General features: G+C 50.8%; 2 protein-coding genes across 2 annotated transcripts in view; one reads left to right on the forward strand and one right to left on the reverse strand.

The window, feature by feature from the left end:
* LOC102109635 (uncharacterized) overlaps positions 1-17881 on the forward strand; it is a 138592-nt gene that overhangs the window by 60679 nt on the left and 60032 nt on the right. The window lies entirely within an intron of this gene.
* LOC148182884 (uncharacterized) overlaps positions 8986-17881 on the reverse strand; it is a 130349-nt gene continuing 121453 nt past the window's right edge. The window contains 1 exon segment of the mRNA XM_088063822.1: positions 8986-10665. Within this exon segment, the coding sequence (XP_087919948.1) occupies positions 9851-10665 (815 nt within the window). The 3' untranslated portion in view covers positions 8986-9850.

Here is a 17881-nt window from a genome sequence, read left to right on the forward strand (position 1 = left end):
TCCATCCTCCCACGAGGGAATTGGCCGGCTGTGAAGGAAGCGATCCAGAGTGAAAGCTTTTTTCTCGACACACACTTGTAAAAACCTGAGACCAAAGGGTGTCTCGGGGGACTGATCGCAAGGAACTAAAAGGGGAAGGATACGTCCTGTCGAGCTCGGGAACTGGTAAACCCTTTTAGGTAACGGACCCAGGCAGAGGTCCGGAAGAGGATCAAAAGTACCGATTACAAGAGACCTCAGCTCAGCTCGCTGAAGGGTGAGTATCGGCAAAATTTTGATTCCTAGAGTAAGCACACAACGCAGAAACGGATACCGACTCACGGAGAAGTCGAATACAGGTAAGAAAATATATTTGCGAAGTATGGGGCAGAAAAGGAGTAAGCTTCAAAGAAGAAGCACAGGGAAAAATTCCTCCGATCAGGGGGAGGAATCACCAGACATCCCGCTGGAAAGTCCCTTGGGGTGGATGCTAAAACACTGGGAAGATTGTCCCCAGAGGAAGGGGAAATCAAAGGCAAAATTGATACATTATTGTATGGAGGTTTGGAGAGGACAGGAGTTGAGAAGTCACCTCACTTGGCCAGTGTTAGGCACATTTGAAAAATGGACGTGTAATAAGTTATTCTCCTATGTGGAGAACAAGGTCCCCTCAGATCCTGAGGAGAGGGAATATGCTAAGCTCTGGGTAAATGTCAGAGTAGGGCTATTCCCAATGAAACAAAAAGAAAAACGTGAGTCGAGAGCTGAGTCCTGGGAACCCCTCGACCACTTACCACCCCCATATCGTGGACCGGCTGGGCCTTCCTCTGCAGATCAAGTGGTGCCTTCAGCACCCTTGGGCCCCCGAGACCAACCCACTGAGATACGTGTGTCTCAAGCGGGAGAGTCGGGGCCAGCAGCGATGCCGGCAGCCCTTCCCCTTTCCCCGCCTGCAAACACCGTAGCCACAGCAGCCTCTTCGGAGGTTTCTCCTGCACAAGGCTGGGGATCACCCTATCCGTCCTTGCCGGTCCAGCCGCCACAACCGGGACCCTCCCATACAACGGAGGGGATTCCTCCCATCAGCCGGGTGGCGGTGGAGTTCCCACAATTGATAACGGGGAGGCAACCCACAATCACCAATTCCCCTCCCGCAAGTAGAACCCGTTTGAGAGCGAGAATGATAGATAATGAATGGGGAGAGAGTGAAGAAGGGCACCGGTTGTTCCCTCTTAGGGAAGTACCGACGGCCCTGGGAGTGATCGGTTTTGTGAATGTACCCCTTAACTCTGGAGATGTAAGGGCATTTAAGAAAGAGATGGGGCGGTTGTTAGATGATCCTTTGGTGTGACTGAGAGGTTAGACGAATTTTTAGGGAGTAGTATTTATACCTTTGACGATCTGATGGCAATCCTGAGATCATTGTTTAATCAGGAGGAAAGAGAGATGATTAAACAAGCCGGTATCAGAGACTGGGACAGACGCAATCCACAGGGGACGCCAGGCAACCAGAAATGGCCTAGCGTAAGCCCGAGCTGGAATGCACAGACGGAGGAAGGCAGACGGAACATGATGGATTTAAGGAGCATAATTGTACAAGGCATAAGAGAAGCGGTCCCTAGGGGCCAGAATATTAGCAAAGTTTTTGGAGAGTGTCAAGGGAAAGAGGAATCACCCACTGAATGGATCGAGAGATTACGGCGAAGTTTACAGATTTATTCTGAGACTGACCCGAACTCTCCTGTGGGGGAGGTTCTGTTAAAAACACAATTCGTTGCTAAATCTTGGGAGGACATTAGGAGAAAATTAGAAAAGATCGAGGGGTGGCAAGATAAAAGCCTCCAGGAGCTCCTAAGGGAAGCTCAAAAAATATACATGAGGAGAGAAGATGAGAAGCAGAAATTGCAAGCTAAAATTTTAGTAACTGCGGTAAAAGAGGTCCAGAAACAAGAACAGATGCAGGGTAAGTTTAAAACACTGCCCGGAAAAGGTCGAGGTTCTCACCGGGCAGCCCCGGCCCCACGGAGAGAACCCCCTGAATGCTACTACTGTAAACAGGTAGGACACGTTCAGCGGAATTGTAAACAAAGAATAAAAGATGAGAAAATTTTTCAGGAAGATTAGGGGTGTCAGGGGCTCTTTAATTTGGGGACCAGAACATCCAAGGAGCCCTTGATAAAATTAAAAGTGGGCCCCCAACGACAGGAGGTAAGTTTTCTTTTGGATACTGGGGCAGAGAGAAGTACCCTGCAGAAATTGCCATACGGATGTGTGGCTAGCAGAGAAAAAGTTTTTGTAATCGGTGCAAAGGGAGACCCCTTTGAAGTACCTGTAATAAAAGATGTGGAAATAGAATCTGAAAATAAAATTTGCTTAGGGAATTTACTATTAGTAGAAGAAGCAGATTACAATTTGTTGGGAAGGGACATGATTGTCGCTTTAAGAATTAATATCATGATTAAAAACTCTGAATTGGTGGTGAAAATATTTAAGTTGACTCCTAAAGATGAGGAGAAAATAAACCCTGAAGTATGGCATTCAAAAGGAGAGGTAGGAAAGCTAGATATCAAACCTATCAAAATAGAAATCGAGAACTCTGAGGACCCCATAAGGGTTAAACAATATCCCATCCCGATGGAAGGGAGAAGGGGGTTGAAACAAATAATTGATGACCTCCTAAAAGGAGGTACTTTAGAGCCTTGCATGTCCCAACACAACACCCCCATCCTGGCTGTAAGGAAGACGGATGGCAGCTTCCGATTGGTCCAGGACCTACGAGCGGTAAACGCTAGGACCCGGACTAGATTCCCGGTGGTGGCCAACCCCTATACTTTACTAAATAGACTCTCACCAGAAGATGTGTGGTATAGTGTGATTGATTTGAAAGATGCTTTTTGGACTTGCCCTCTGGATGAAAGGAGTAGAGATTATTTTGCATTTCAGTGGGAGGACCCAGATACAAACCGTAAGCAACAGCTAAGGTGGACGGTCCTCCCCCAGGGGTTTGTGGAGTCTCCGAACCTTTTCGGACAAGCTTTAGAACAAATGTTAACCCAATTTGCTCTTGAAGACAGGACAAAGCTTTTGCAGTATGTAGATGACTTGCTAATAGCTGGACCGACTGAAGAGAGCGTGAAGAAAAGCACAATTGCCTTGTTAAACTTTCTAGGAAAGAAAGGTTTGAAAGTATCAAAATCCAAGCTGCAATTCACAGAGCTTGAAATAAAATACCTCAGACATTGGATATCTCAAGGGAAAAAAAAAAAAAAAAAAAGAATTGGACCCAGAAAGAGTAGCAGGCATCCTTGCATTGCCTGCCCCAAAAACAAAAAGGCAAATTAGACAAATTCTAGGGCTCTTGGGATATTGCAGGCAGTGGATTGAGAGTTTCAGTGAAAAAGTGAAGTTTTTGTATGAAAGATTAAACACTGACAGGCTGAAGTGGACTGAACAGGATGAGTCTAATTTCCAGAAATTAAAAACTGTTCTTATGACTGCCCCGGTACTAACTCTACCAGATACGAATAAAGAATACCAGTTGTTTGTGGATGTGAGTGGACAAACAGCACAGGGAGTCCTGACTCAGGAATGGGCAGACAAAAGGAAGCCTATAGGCTTCAAAGATCTTAGATCCAGTCAGTCGGGGTTGGCCTACGTGTTTACAAGCAATTGTAGCAGTGGCTCTGTTAGTGGGAGAAGCGAAGAAAATAACTTTTCCTCCCCTGGTAGTTTACACTCCCCACGACGTGAGAAACATATTGCCGCAAAAAGCAGAGAAGTGGCTGACTGATTCCAGGCTTCTAAAATATGAAGCCATCTTAATCAGCTCACCCGGTTTAGAATTGAAAACCACTGCACAAAAATCCTGCTCAGTTTCTATTCAGAAAAATTAGTACATGATTGTTCTGAGATCGTAGAGCTGCAGACCAGATAAGTTACATCAACGCAAACTGTGATTGTTTTCCATTTATACATTTTAAATGTGCTTATTGTAAACAAATTTGAGTAACCCACTGTTGGGGAGAGTACAAGTCTAAGGGATTGTGTACCGATTGTCTGACTAAAGAACAGGAGCTGACTAGCCGTTTCTTAATACTTGTCACCCAGGCGGGGTTTTTAGAACTTGACTCTCCTGAGTGGTACCTGCTTTTTCAAAAGGGGATTAGAGGTAAACTAGACTCCAAGGCAGAAACTTTAGAAATTGAGTGCCAAAAAACAGTCAAGGTACCGTGCAAGACAGACACAATTAAGTCATCTCGGTGGGCTGCTTTCAAGAGAAGGTACGCCATTAGGACTACAAGGGCCCCTGAAGAATATCCTTGCTGCCGAGAAGATAGTAATCCCCGCCGTATATTTCTATACGGGCGAAGGGCAAGGCAGAGGGATACACCGGTGGGGAATCCTGACTGTCCTGAGTCTAGCCGTGTGCTTGGCCGAGGGAATGATTCCCGAGGTACCTCCGGGGGAGCGTCTCCTGGAGAAGTGTGAGCAGTGTCAGACTGCCACAGATACCAGACGAATAGTTAACTACTGTCCTCCGGAACGTTGTTTGTCTAACAGCACTCAGTATAATCTTTGTGAATTAAAGGGGGAGGTCTAGTGTTACCACTCAGGGGCAAGTTTTAAAGACGGGCAGTCTAAAACTCCTATGAGAAAAAAAAACTAAAGCTACCCACTTCAGGTATAGGAGAGAAGTGGGAATGCTCCCTCCAATTCCAATCTGCAGCCAATGTAACAAAACTGTCTGGATAAGAGGAAAAAAACAATCCACCTTTTTAGCATATTATAAGGTTAACCCTTTATGTTACAATAAAGCAAACTTAAAAATGTGTACCATGGGGGGAAAGTGTATTGAGAAGGTAAAAATTTAAAACATGAAGAAAAAGCCTCTTTTAATAATGAACCGATAATTCTTGATTTGTTAAAAAGTGGTGATGACCGAGTATGTTTGCAATTCGACCAAGTGTTCTGCTTCTACAGAGATGAGGAAAGGATGGACCCTGAAAACAAAATAAACATAACCTGTCACAAGAATATTGTGAGAATTCGTTAACGGACTAGGAAGAAAATGAATGTGAGTGAAAATTATAGTCCTTCCCCCATAGAATTGAATAAAATAACACGAATTTTTAATGTGATGGATTATTAAGCGGGGGACTGTGATAAATGTAACCTTGGATAAAAATTCGTGAAAGAATAAATAAGTATATAACTAGATTTGTAACAATGTAAAAAGTATATAAAATATAGTGTGGCCGAAGAATTTCCCCAAACCCAGCAGTAACTACCCATTCAGGCGGTAACGACCCTAGGCGACGTTCATCAGCCTGAAAGAAAAAGCAGGACACGAACGGTTAAGCTAAACAAAGAAAGGAGCCAGGCCGAGATGGCTATCGACTCCACACCGCACCTGGGCACCCCTCCCTGCAAACCCCGACTGAAGATGCAAACAGGCCGGACAATAAGTGGAAGCCCAGCCGAGATATCTGTCGACTCCACACCGGACTTGGATACTTCACTCTGAGAGCCCAAACCAAAAATGAAATCAAGGAACACTCAGAACTTCTTTACATATGAGGAGACTCTGCCCGGACATCTATTTGACTCTATTCTCCAACGCCAGGAAATCAATTCATCCAACAATCAAGGACCCTTGGTGAATGGTGCCTGCCTGGAATTTGGCCTCAAGACACAAAATCCCTATAAAAACCCCAGACAGTCTACCCTCCTTTGTGGATTTGGGAACACCTATACCTTTGGGTATAGACCCCTGTCCACCCAGCGCTGCGCTGTTTGTTTTATTGTGGTTTTTCCTCATTGTTTATTTTTTTATAAAAACTGTTTTATAATAAATTGTTCTTTTATTTAATCCAAATTTGCCTTTGCATTTATAACATAAGTTTAGTTTGAATTGCTTTATTTCATATGTAAGGGGGTTGAGAAGCCCTCTCTGTACCCCGGTCAGTTTTGCTTATGCTTTAATCATATTTACTGGCAAGCTATATTCATGTATATATTCATACATATGAATAGTGAATTTATTGAATATGAATATAGTCACTAAATTATACTCTTTTACTAAATTGTATTCCTTCTATATCAAATTGCTATTAAAACCCCTAAATTGTATTATTTTATTAAATTGTATTATTGTGTTCAATTCACTAAATGGTATCATTGTTTTTCTTGTTATTAAACTGCTGTTAACCCAATAGCCCTAGCTGTCCAAATTTCAATTTGATTTACGACACTGCCCTTGGGTGAGTTACAGCCACAGCGAGAGGGAGGAGGAGATGATCCCACCCATGGCTGCTGCTGGGGCCAGACATTCGCTGAGATAAAGCTGAGCCAGAGCTTCAGCATCTCCCCCAAAATCACAGAATCACAGAATGCCTTGGCTTGGAAGAGACCTTAAACCTTAAGTGAACCTTATCATTCCATCACTTGCCATGGGCAGGGACACCTTCCACTATCCCAGGCTGCTCCAAGCCCCATCCAACCTGGCCTTGGACACTTCCAGGGATCCAGGGGCAGCCACAGCTTCTCTGGGCAAGCTCTGATCTCTGCCCATGTGAGCAGGGACAGGAGCCGAGGGAACGGCTGGAGCTGGGCCAGGGCAGGGCTGGGCTGGAGATCAGCAAAAGCTTCTTCCCCCCCAGGGGGCTGGGGCACTGCCCAGGCTCCCCAGGGAATGGGCACGGCCCCGAGGCTGCCGCAGCTCCAGGAGCCTTTGGCCAGCGCTGCCAGGGATGCACAGGCTGCGATTGTTGGGGTGTCTGTGCAGGGCCGGGGGCTGGACTCCATGATCCCAATGGGTCCCAGATCCCAGCTCAGCCCCTTGTGCAACTCTCACCCTTTGGCTCAGCCTTTGTGTCCCCTGGAGGCGCTGGCAGAGCTGATGGGGTGGGGCAGGAGCGGGGCAGCCCCAGCGTTCCCCTGGCAGTGACACCACAGCCGGGACAGCAGCCCCAGCGTTCCCCTGGCAGTGACACCACAGCCGGGACAGCAGCCCCAGCGTTCCCCTGGCAGTGACACCACAGCCGGGACAGCAGCCCCAGCGTTCCCCTGGCAGTGACACCACAGCCGGGACAGCAGCCCCAGCGTTCCCTCCCTGGAGACGCTCCAAGGGAAGCGTCCAGAGCCGCGTCCAGTCAGCGGAACTGAGCGGCCACTGAGCACCCCCGGCCTGGGCTGCTGTGGATTCCTCTGCAGACAGCTCGGGGAAGGTCCCCTTGGCCACCCCCACAGTGCCACAGACAAGTGTCACACCCAGTTACAGAGCTCTGCCCAGAGCGGACAGGGGGGATAATTATAAAAAAAAATAAAAATAAAAACCACCACGAAAAAGAGAACTCCTACCTGGAAGAGTTGTTCCATCCTTCTGTTGAGACACCTGCATGCACACAAGACCTGGGGCTCTAAAAAATGAGGCTTCATTGGCACATTTGCAGGAAAAACTGGTTTAGGACAGGCCATCAGCAGAACTGTTCTCAGCTGGGTGAAAAAGGCCCCTTTGGCAGCTGCAGGGCCATTGAAAATGCAGACCCTCAGGCCATGGGGGAGAAAAGGGCTCTGAATTCCCCTCCCCTGACACACAAACCCTGCTCCCAGGCTGCTCCCCACACAGGATTCTGCTGGAGGACTGTGGAAAGCTGAGAGTTGGCTCTGGCTTCTCCACGTTCCATGTCCTAAAGCTGCCTGGGAGAAGAAATTTAGGGTCAACTCCACTGGCACAATCCCTCCTGGCCCAGGGCACAGCCCCAGGAAGGTCTTTGCTCCTCCCTGGGCCCTCCCTGAGGAGGCTGGCAGGGCTTGCAGGTTTATGGCATTTGTCCTTGCTGCCCCTCACATCCCACTGCCCCACAAAGAGCCCCGAGCCACCCGTGAGGGACAGGCCCTGCTGTGCCAGGCCTGGGCTCAGGGCTTGGCCTTTCTGCTTCCTCCAACCCAGCCAGGGCTGGCTCAGCATTGCAGCTCCCTGTGCTGTGCCCCAAGCTCGCTCGGGCCCTGCTGGAAAGGGACCTGAGGTACCTCGATCCCCCCGGGCAGTGCATGGGAGAAAACAACAAACTTCTCAGGAGGGGGGAACAAACTTTCAGCTGCAAACTTTAGAGAATGAGGTACTCAGGAAATCATCAATCTGCATGCAATTAGAGGAAATCACCTCACTAAGCACTGACTGAGCCAACTCGTCCAACCCATCCAACTTCAAGTTATCCAGATTTTGAAAACTGGAAGTCAGGAGAAGAGAGAGAGGGACAGAGATGCACAGTCAGCCTTGGATCCAGCGCCATCTCAGCTGCTGTGAGCTCCAGGGCCGTGGCACATGTCAGTGTCACACCCGTGTCACAGCCTCACCTGCTCTGCTCCCTCTCCCAGCTGGGGTTTTCGGGGTGCCAGGGCCTTGGCAGCCACTTTGGGGCTGGAGCAGAGGCTGCAGTGGCTGGGCTGGGGCAGTGACCGTCCCACCTAGGCAGAACTTGCTCTGCCCCCAAACACACCCTGGAGATGTCTGGGGCCATTCATCATTTCTCTGCTCTCCAGCGCTGAGGCAACGCACTCTGGCTACAGCTCTGAGCTCGTACCCATGGCAAACACCCCTGGCAATGGGGCTCCATGGAGCTGCTCTCAGGAACCCCCAAGAGCTGGGGAGTGCCTCAAAACCTCCTGAGAAATGTGATACCTTAAAATCTCTTTGGGAACATGGAATATCCAAAACTCACTAATGCGTTTCCCCTCCCTTCACCATCCCCAAACTTTGGCTGTCTCATTCCAGACCCCACCCCACCTCCCCAATCCAAACCCCAACCCATCCCATCCCTGCTGGACATCAAGACCCCCTTCCCAAGCCCTATTTCCCCCATTTCACACCTCCCAAACTCCATCCCACCCATCCTGCCCCACCCAATGCCCATCTCACCCCTCCTGATTTGCATCCCACTTCACCCAATGCCCTTCCAACTCTACCTGATGCCTTGATAAGGCTGATCTAAAACAGAGGCTGGACAGAGTTAAGAATAAAGTTTATTAGAAGGCCTTAAAGGATACACCTTGGGCAGTACAAGAACCTGGCCAGGGCTACACCCAAGATGGACCAAAAATGGTCACAGAAATGGACAACTGATCACGAGGTCTCACATTTTTAGAAGTTTAGGTCCATCTGCATATTTGGGTTCATTGTTCAATTACAGCTTCAGATGATGAAGTCCCATCCTTCTTGTTTTCTCTCTTCAGTCCACCCTTGTTCATGCTTTTGGGCCTGGAACCTGTAATGACTGTCCTTGGTATCAAGCTAGAAAAGAAATTGTTTTGTCTACCTACTCTGTGAAGAGAGCTCACTAACACTTAATAGGAAGTTCAAAACTGCAAACCTAGGCAAAGTGGAATATGACAAATATGAAAGCTAAAACTTAAGACATCACACCCTGAGTGGCTGTGGAATCCAGTAATTTTGGGTGGGACTGAGTAGTTTTCAGTGGCATTGAGTGGTTCTGAGGTGACAGATTGAACCCTCTTATTTCTTTGAGTGACAAGAAATGGAGACAACTCCACCAAAATCCCCAAAATCCCCAAATACTCTCAAGTATCTTCTTAAATCCCAGATTCCCTTAAAGCACTAGTGAAAAGTGAGGCTTTAGATGCCTTTGATGAATTCATAGGTTTTGCCCCAATTTTGTCTGTTTTAAAGGAATGCAGATGAATCAAAAGATAGAACCAAACCAGAATGACCACCAGCCCAGTGTGTTCCCAACGCAGATCAATGGGAACGTGGGTCATCAGGGCTCTGCCCAACGTGGGTCCTCTGATGGAGGATGGAGCTGGGGCAGCACACGAAGCTCTTCCTGCACTTGGGGCACTCGCAGGGCTTCCCTTACTGGTGCCTCCGTTGGTGTTTGGTCAAGGTAGACCTGTCTGAGAAGCTCTTCCCACACTGGGGACACTCGTAGGGCCTCTCCCCAGTGTGGATGCGCCGGTGGGTGATGAGGTGGGAGTTTTGCTTGAAGCCCTTCCTGCACTCGGGGCAGCGGAAGGGCCTCTCATCCGTGTGAATCCGCTGGTGCACGAGGAGATCAGAGCTGGTCTGAGACCTCTTCCCACACTGAGGACACTCGTAGGGCCTCTCCCCAGTGTGGATCATCTGGTGGATGATGAGTTGGGACCTCTGGCTAAAGGTTATCCCACACTCCCCACACTCATAGGGACGTTCCCCAGAGTGGGTCCTCTGGTGGCAGATCAGGCTGGAGCTGTGGCTGAAGCTCTTCCCACATTCCCCACACTCATAGGGCCTCTCCCCAGTGTGGATGCGCCGGTGGGTGATGAGGGTGGAGTTGAGCTTGAAGCCCTCCCCACAGTCGGGGCAGCGGAAGGGCCTCTCATCCGTGTGAATCCGCTGGTGCCTGAGGAGATGGGAGCTGGTCTGAAACCTCTTCCCACACTCAGGACACTCGTAGGGCCTCTCCCCAGTGTGGATGCGCTGGTGGATGATGAGTTGGGAGTTGAAGCTGAAGCCCTTCCCACATTCCTCACACTCGTAGGCCCATTCCCCAGTGTGGATCATCTGGTGGCGGATCAGAAATGAGCTCCACCTGAAGCTCTTCCCACACTCCAAGCACTTGTAGGGCTTCTCCCCATCCTGAAGTTGCTCATGAACCACCAGCTCAGAGCCCTGGCTGGATCTCTGGCCACCTTCCCGGCACAGGGTGGGTCTTTCCTCCTCAGAGCACCCTGGGATGGGTTTGGAGCCCCTCCTCCGGCAGGATCTCTGAAGTTTTTCCTCCCAATTTGATTCCTGCACTGTGGAGCTGCTCAAAATGGCCTCTTCCACGAGGTTCTGCCCTGGGGATTTGTCCTCCCTGGTCTCCATCCTCAGGTCCTTGTCTGGGGGAGGAAGGACAAGGAGAGGATGGGATTTGCCTCCGTGCCAGAGGGAAGGGGAAGGAGATCCCCCCAGTGCGTCCCCGGCAGGACGGCGTCGGCAGCGGGGTTGTCCTGCAGCCGGGGGCCATGCTGGGCTGGGAGATGGAGCAGGAGAGAGGGGGAAAGGGGCAGTGACTTCCTCCTCACCTGTCTGGGCGTCCTGGGGCATCTTCCTCTTCCTCGCAGCCTGCTTCTCCATCTCACCAAGGTTTGGGAATGGGAAATCCTGGTTTGGGGAGAAATACAGTTCATGAGCACATTGGAATAGGGTGTTCCTCGTGCCCAAGTCCATCTCTAGAAATCACAAGCCTTCCATAAAAACCTCCCAAACACCAAGATTCAGCCCTGAAAATGCCTCCCAGGAGTTCCCCATCTCTGGTCTCTCCCCTTTGGTGTTCAGGGGTTCCCCCCTGTCCCAGCTGCTGGGGGTCATGCTTGTACTGGGGATTCCCCGTTTGCTTGGTCCCTGCCCTCCTCAGGCTGCTGGGAGTGCCAGAAATCTGAAAAGTTCCCCCCAGTTCCATCTCCTCAATAAGGGATGCTGGGACTCCCCATGTTCCCCCCAAGGGGCATTTGCTGCTCAGCTTTGGAATTCTTCATTCTCCAAACATCCCCCCAAAAATCCAACCCAGGGACCCCCGAGGATATCTGGGCCGAGCTCCCCCTCGTGGGATGGGGGATAATGACCCCACAGGTGGGGGGCTGTGAATTCAGGGAGTGCTCGACCTTGGGGTTCCTTCTCCTTTCCCTTATCTTCCTTTGTTCCTCCTCTTCCTACTGCTCCTCCTCTTCCATCCCTCCTCCTCCTCCCCCAGGAACAGTGACACCCTCGGTGCCCCGTTCCCAAACCCCTCACAGCCCATGGCAGGAGCGGGGATGGAGCCGGGACAGGGCGGGATGGGCAGCGCGGGGCTCTCCGCTGCTCCCACCCGCTGGGGACGGGGGGAACCCGGCCCGGGGAAAAGGAGAGGGAAACTGGGAAAATTGGGGGCTGCAGATCCAAGCTGGGGCTGGCTGGGGACCCTGGCTGGGGACTGCCAGCCCTTGGGGCTGCTCTGGGGAGATGTGGGAGGGGGGAACACAGAGAGGGCCGGGGGATCCCAGGAGTGGCAGCACTGGCAGGGACTGGTTTGTACTGGGATCATCCTGGCAGTGGCTGAGATTGCACTGGCTGTGTACTGACATCATACTGGGATCATACTGGGAGCAGCTGGGCCCACGCCAAGAGAGACTGTGATCACACTGAGGGAGACTGGAATCATATTGGGATGATACTGGCAGTGAATAGGAGCCTACAGGGGGAAATTGAGACCAGGTTGGGGGCAAATGGGATATACTGGGAGTTACTGAGATCATGCTAAGGCTGACTGTGAGCACCTGTGAGCAACTGGGGTCATGCCAGGAGCAACTGGCAGGAACTGGGAGTTCCTGGGTGCATGCTGGGGGTAACTGGAAGCAACAGGACTTATACTGGGATGAACTGGGATCATGCTGGAGGTGAATACGATCATACTGGCAGGGAGTCCAACTCCACTGAGGCTGACTGGGAGTGGTTGAGAGTAAATGGGATCATGCTAGAAGGAACTGGGAATATGCCCTGCGCTCCCCAGAACCTCGGGATCGCCCCCCATATGTCCCATGTGTCCCCCAAACCCTCCAGGATCCCCGAGTGCCCCCTCAGTGCCTATTCGGGACCCCCCAAAGCGTCCCTGGATCCCCGAATGCTCCCGACCCCACAGATGCCCCTTCCAGCCATTCCTGGGAATTCATCTCCCATCATCCCAGAGCACAGCTCCGCGCCCAAACCTCCTGCCGTGCCCCGCGCCCTAAAGAGCCCGGTTACGGCTCCCCAGGTTCCCCCCAAGTGCTCCCGAGCCGTATACATTCGCCCCGAGCACCTGCAGCCACGGCTCGGACGCAAAAGTCTTCTCCAAGCGCTTCCCCACACCGACGAACGCGCCTTCCGAGCCACTTCCGGAACTACAGCTCCCATCATGCTCCGCGGCGCCCATAGAGCGCTATTCCAGCCGGGACTTCATCTCCCGCCATGCGCCGCGCCTCACCGGAACCCATTGTAGCTGTGCCTTCAACTCCCGTGATGCTCCGCGGCCCCATTAAATCGTATTATACCGGCGCCTACAACTCCCATCATCCCCCGCGGCCCAGAGATTCCCTGTTACAGCCCCCCAAGTGCCCGCCCGGACCCCGAAGGGCCCCCAGATTCCCCTCCCTGACCTCCAAGTGCCCCCCTGGACCCCAAAGTGCTCCCCCTGACCCCGAAGTGTCCCACAGAATCCCCAAGTGCCCCTCCAAGTGCCCACCCGGCTCCCCCAAGTGTCCTCCAGACCCGCAAGTTCTCTCTAAATTCCCTCCCCAGACCCAAAACTGCTCCACATGTTTCCCAGAAAAGTCTCCGTGGACCCCAAAGTGGCCCCTTTTACCCTGTCTGAGAATAATTTAAAAATGATGATCAAAGAACTAAAAATAGGAGTAATTAGCATAAAGAGGGAGAAATAGTAGTCAATTAATTAATGAAGGGAATTGTACTTTGAACCAAGGACCAATAATGTTTTTAAATGCTAAAAATCTATCAATTCTTTTATATAAATATAAAAATTAGGTTATAAAAGTACAGAATAAAATTATTATAAAAATTAAAATTTTATTTTTATTAATTTATTAGATTTTAATAATAAAGAAAAGTTGATAAATGTTTTCAGTGCTTTGGGATGTCAGTCCCAGGTGGGCGATGTCAGACATGCTGAGGCTCGGGGTGAGGAGCAGGTTGTCCAAACAGGGGCAGCCCACAAGGGGCTCATTCTTCTCTGTGACCAGACCTCCTAAGGAGACATTCAGCATCAAGATCACTTGGGGAATGCTTCTGTCACCTCTTCTCTCAACTAGAAAATTAAAAAAAATATCCCCTTGATTGTAAAAAAAAAAAGAAAAGTGGCGGATTTTCAAATCTTCCTCCTTAACAGAACTCCAAACTGACTCCAAGCAGCTGCACAAGCCTTGGACTTGAAGAAAATGGAAGGAAGAGAAAGAGCCCCCGAGGCTTTCTGTATTTTAATGAACCCCAGGCTGGATTTGGGGCTGAGTCCAGGACCCTCAGGCACTGAGAGAAGGTTGAAGCAGCTGCTCAAGGAGTCAGAAGCAAAACTCCAAGTCCCCTGGAGCATCCCTGGGCCCCACTGACTGCCGGCTCCTGGCACACTCAGCCATGGCATGGTCCAGTCTCACGCTGGGACACCTCCTGCACCAAAATTCTACCCTGGCAGGGACTTTTCTTTCTCCTCCCCTCCCGGCTGAAGCTGCCAAGCTGCACTTTGGGGAGGTTTCCTTCTCTTCCCACTGCCAAGGAAAGCTGTGTCTCCTGCTGTTCACAGACAGAGAAGGGCTGCTGGGGGATGTGGGGGTTGGAGGCTGCCTGGGGTACAGTGGCCATGAAATCATCGAGTCTTGAAATATTCTGTGAAAGAAGGAGGGGCATCAACAAAACTCCTACACTGGACTTACAAAGAGCAGACTTCAGCCAATTAAGGTTGCAGATTTGAGGAGTACCAAATCAGCTACTCAGTTTTTTTTAAGGGAAACAGCCTTTTAAAACAATGGATTCCCGGAAGGATGGACACACTTCAAGAAAAAAGTCTTGAAGGAGCAGGAACAGCCTGTCCCTCTGTGACAAAAAATGAGCTGGTGAGGAAAATGACCGACCTGGCTGGGCAGGGAGCTTTTGGAGGAACTCAAGGAAAAGATCAGGGTGCATCACCTTTGGGCAGAGGGACAGTCAACTCAGGAAATGTTTAAGGATGTCATTAGGTCATGCAGAAAGAAAAGTAGAGAGGTGAAAGCTCAATTAGAGCTTAACCTGGCTGCTTCTGTCAAGGATAATAAATATGTTTTTATAAATACATTAATGGCAAAAGGAAGGCTATGGACAACCTCCATTCCTTATTGGGGGGGATATGGTTACCAAAGATGAGGAAAAGGCTGAGGTACTCAACACCTTCTTTGCCTCAGTTTTCAACATTAAGACAGGTTTTCCTCAGGACAAGTGTTCTCCTGAGCTGGTAGATGGGGACAGGGAGCAGAAGAGCCCCCTGTAATCCAGGAGGAAGCAGTCAGAGACCTGCTGAGCCACTCAGATGCTCACAGGTGGATGGGATCGGATGGGATCCATGCTAGGGGGATGAGGGAGCTGGTGGATGAGCTCCCCAAGCTGCTCTCCATCATTTCTCCTCATCAGTCCTGGCTCACTGGGGAGGTCCCAGAGGACTGGAGGTGCCAGTGTGAGCCCATCCCCAAGAAGGGCTGGCAGGAGGCTCTGGGGAACTGCAGGCCTGTCAGCCTGAGCTCGGTGCCTGGGGAGGTTTTGGAACAGATCCCCTTGAGTGCCATCCCACGGCACCTCCAGGATGGCCCAGGGGTCAGACCCAGCCAGCGTGGCTTTAGGAGGGGCAGGTCCTGCCTGACCAACCTGATCTCCTTTTATAACCAGCTGACCCACCTGGTGGGTGCGGGAAAGGCTCTGGATGTGTCGAGCTGGACTTCAGCAAGGCCTTGGACACGGAGAGCCACAGCATTCCCTGGAAAAGCTGCAGCCCACGGCTTGGACAGGAGCACTCTTTGCTGGCTGCAGAAGTGGCTGGAGGCCGGGCCCAGAGAGTGGTGGGGATGGTGCTGCATCCAGCTGGTGTCCAGTCCCTGGTGGTGTCCCCAGGGATCTGTGCTGGGCCCAGTCCTGGTTAATATCTTCACTGAGGGTCTGGCTGAGGGGGTCGAGTCCAGCACTCACAAATTGCAGATGACACCAAGCTGGCTGCGAGTGGGGATCTGCTGGAGGGCAGGACAAGGAGACACAGCCTTAAGCTGCACCAGGGCAGGTTTAGGCTGGACAATAGGAAGGAATTCTTCCCAGAAAGGCTGATTGGGAATTGGAATGGGCTGGCCAGGGGGGAGGTGACAGAGTCACTGTCCCTCTCCAGTGGTCTGGGGGAGTGACATCAATCTCTGTTTAATAACTGATTTTGCTTTAAAACAATTGCTTCAAAATTGCTTCCTGTTACACCCTGAGTGTCTGTGCTGGTTTTGTATTAGTTGATATTAGTTGAGGAGGGAAGAAGCCACCCATGCAAATGATTTTTCTAGGAGGGGGCTGCTAAGAGCTTCCTTTGTGCTTAGGAAAACCAATGGCTGGCTGGCTCTGAGAATTGACACCCTTTTAAACCATTTAGAAGCTGGATCCTCCTGTGTGAAATCCCCATTTTAAAGACAGGCACGCCCAGGAAAGCTCTCTGTTGTTTCCAGCTGTGAAGAGTTAACTGGGTGCTGGTCAGGCCGGCCCTGCTCCAGCCTGGCCTGCACCGAGCCGGGCTCCGCCAGGCCCCGGGAGCGGCTCTGGGCTGGGCCAGGCCCCTTCAGCACGGCCCGCGCGGCCCCAGCGGCTGCCGGGCACAGGGAGGGGAAGCCATCGGCCCGCAGCTGCAATTGAAGGGAGCAGGGGCCTGGGACCAGCCATGTGGGCAGAACAGCCACGACTGTTCTGGCCGGGCCCCCTGAGATCTTGGCACAGCCCCAGCACGGCCTGAAATCCATCACCGTGACTGCTTCGGCCACTGCCCGGCAGAAACCATCATGAGCATCTGCAGGTCTGGGTGAGATATTAACTCTTTCTGTGCACAGATGAGACCTGCAGACCTCGATCCTCCCCTTGGGTGAGAGGAAAGGACAGAGTGGGAGACTAATGCCAGAGGTATGGTAGGCTACACTTGTCTTCATATGTCATTGAATTAGAGAAAAACTCTCTCCAGGGCAAATTATGCAAAACTTTGCCTCACAATCCATCACTCTTAATTACAGTGAGAGGTAGGTCTTAATTACAATCCGATTAGAGCAAATCAACATTGTGTGAATGGCAAGAAGAATTTGCTTGTCAACAGATGAATATGTCCCACTCAAGAATGAGCAAAATCTGCCTTTACTTGGAAGAAAGTAGACATGGAGCAATGCAGTATTTGGATTTTATCCAGTGGTAAATGGGGAAAGAAGCTGTAACAACTCACCTGTTTTACAGAACACAAGTACTGATACACCAATAGTGCACCCACATTGAAGGGATCTTGGGGACATTCCTTTATTTCTTAACGAGGAATGGACAGCAAAATGCTGGCATTTATCTGAACTGGAAGCAACGTTCCTCTCCTGTTTCTCCTTGAGCACACTGTTCTCTGCAGACTTCACTGTGCAGCCCATCAATCCTCTCTTGGCCAACAGCTAAATGGCATCACTACCAAAACACAGGTGCCAGCATCATCACCCCAGCATTATTCCAGCACTGCTTTGATGGTGCACAGGAGCACAGAATGGCTTGGCTTGGAAGGGACATTTAAAGGCCATCTAGTGCAGTGAGCAGGGACACCTTTAGATCAGGTTGCTCAGAGCAGGAGCTTGAATGTCAGCAGGGATGGATGCTCACCTCTCTGGGCAACCTGTGGCAGGGTTTCAAAACCCACAGTGTAAAAATGGTCTTTCTTATGTCTAGTCTGAATCTACTGTCCTTTAGATTGAAAACATTCCCTCTCAGTCTTGTCACAACAGGCCCTACTAAAAATTCTGTCCTGTCTTTTTCACAAGCCCCCTTAAAGTACTGAAAGGGAGCAATCAGGTCTCTGTGGAGCCTTCTCCCTTCCAGGCTGAACACCCCCAGCTATCCCAGCCTGTCTCCAAAGCAGAGGGGCTCCAGCCCTCAGAGCATTTTGTCCCTCCTCTGGACCAGCTCCAACAGGACCATGTCCTTCCTGTGTTGGGCACCCAGAGGTGGATGCAGTACTCCAGGTGGGCTCGCACCAGAGCAGAGGGGTGGTGGAATCACCTCCTTCAAGCTGCTGGGCAGCCTCCTTTGGAGGCACATGGCTGGCTCATGTCCAGCCTCTCACCTTGCAGCAGCCACAAGTCCTTCTCAGCAGGGCTGCTCTCCATCCCT

This window comes from Pseudopodoces humilis, chromosome 18, assembly GCF_049639895.1.
Source record: "Pseudopodoces humilis isolate 2021_Gansu_Grassland_sample_001 chromosome 18, ASM4963989v1, whole genome shotgun sequence".
In the NCBI taxonomy this organism is placed as follows: Eukaryota; Metazoa; Chordata; class Aves; order Passeriformes; family Paridae; genus Pseudopodoces; species Pseudopodoces humilis.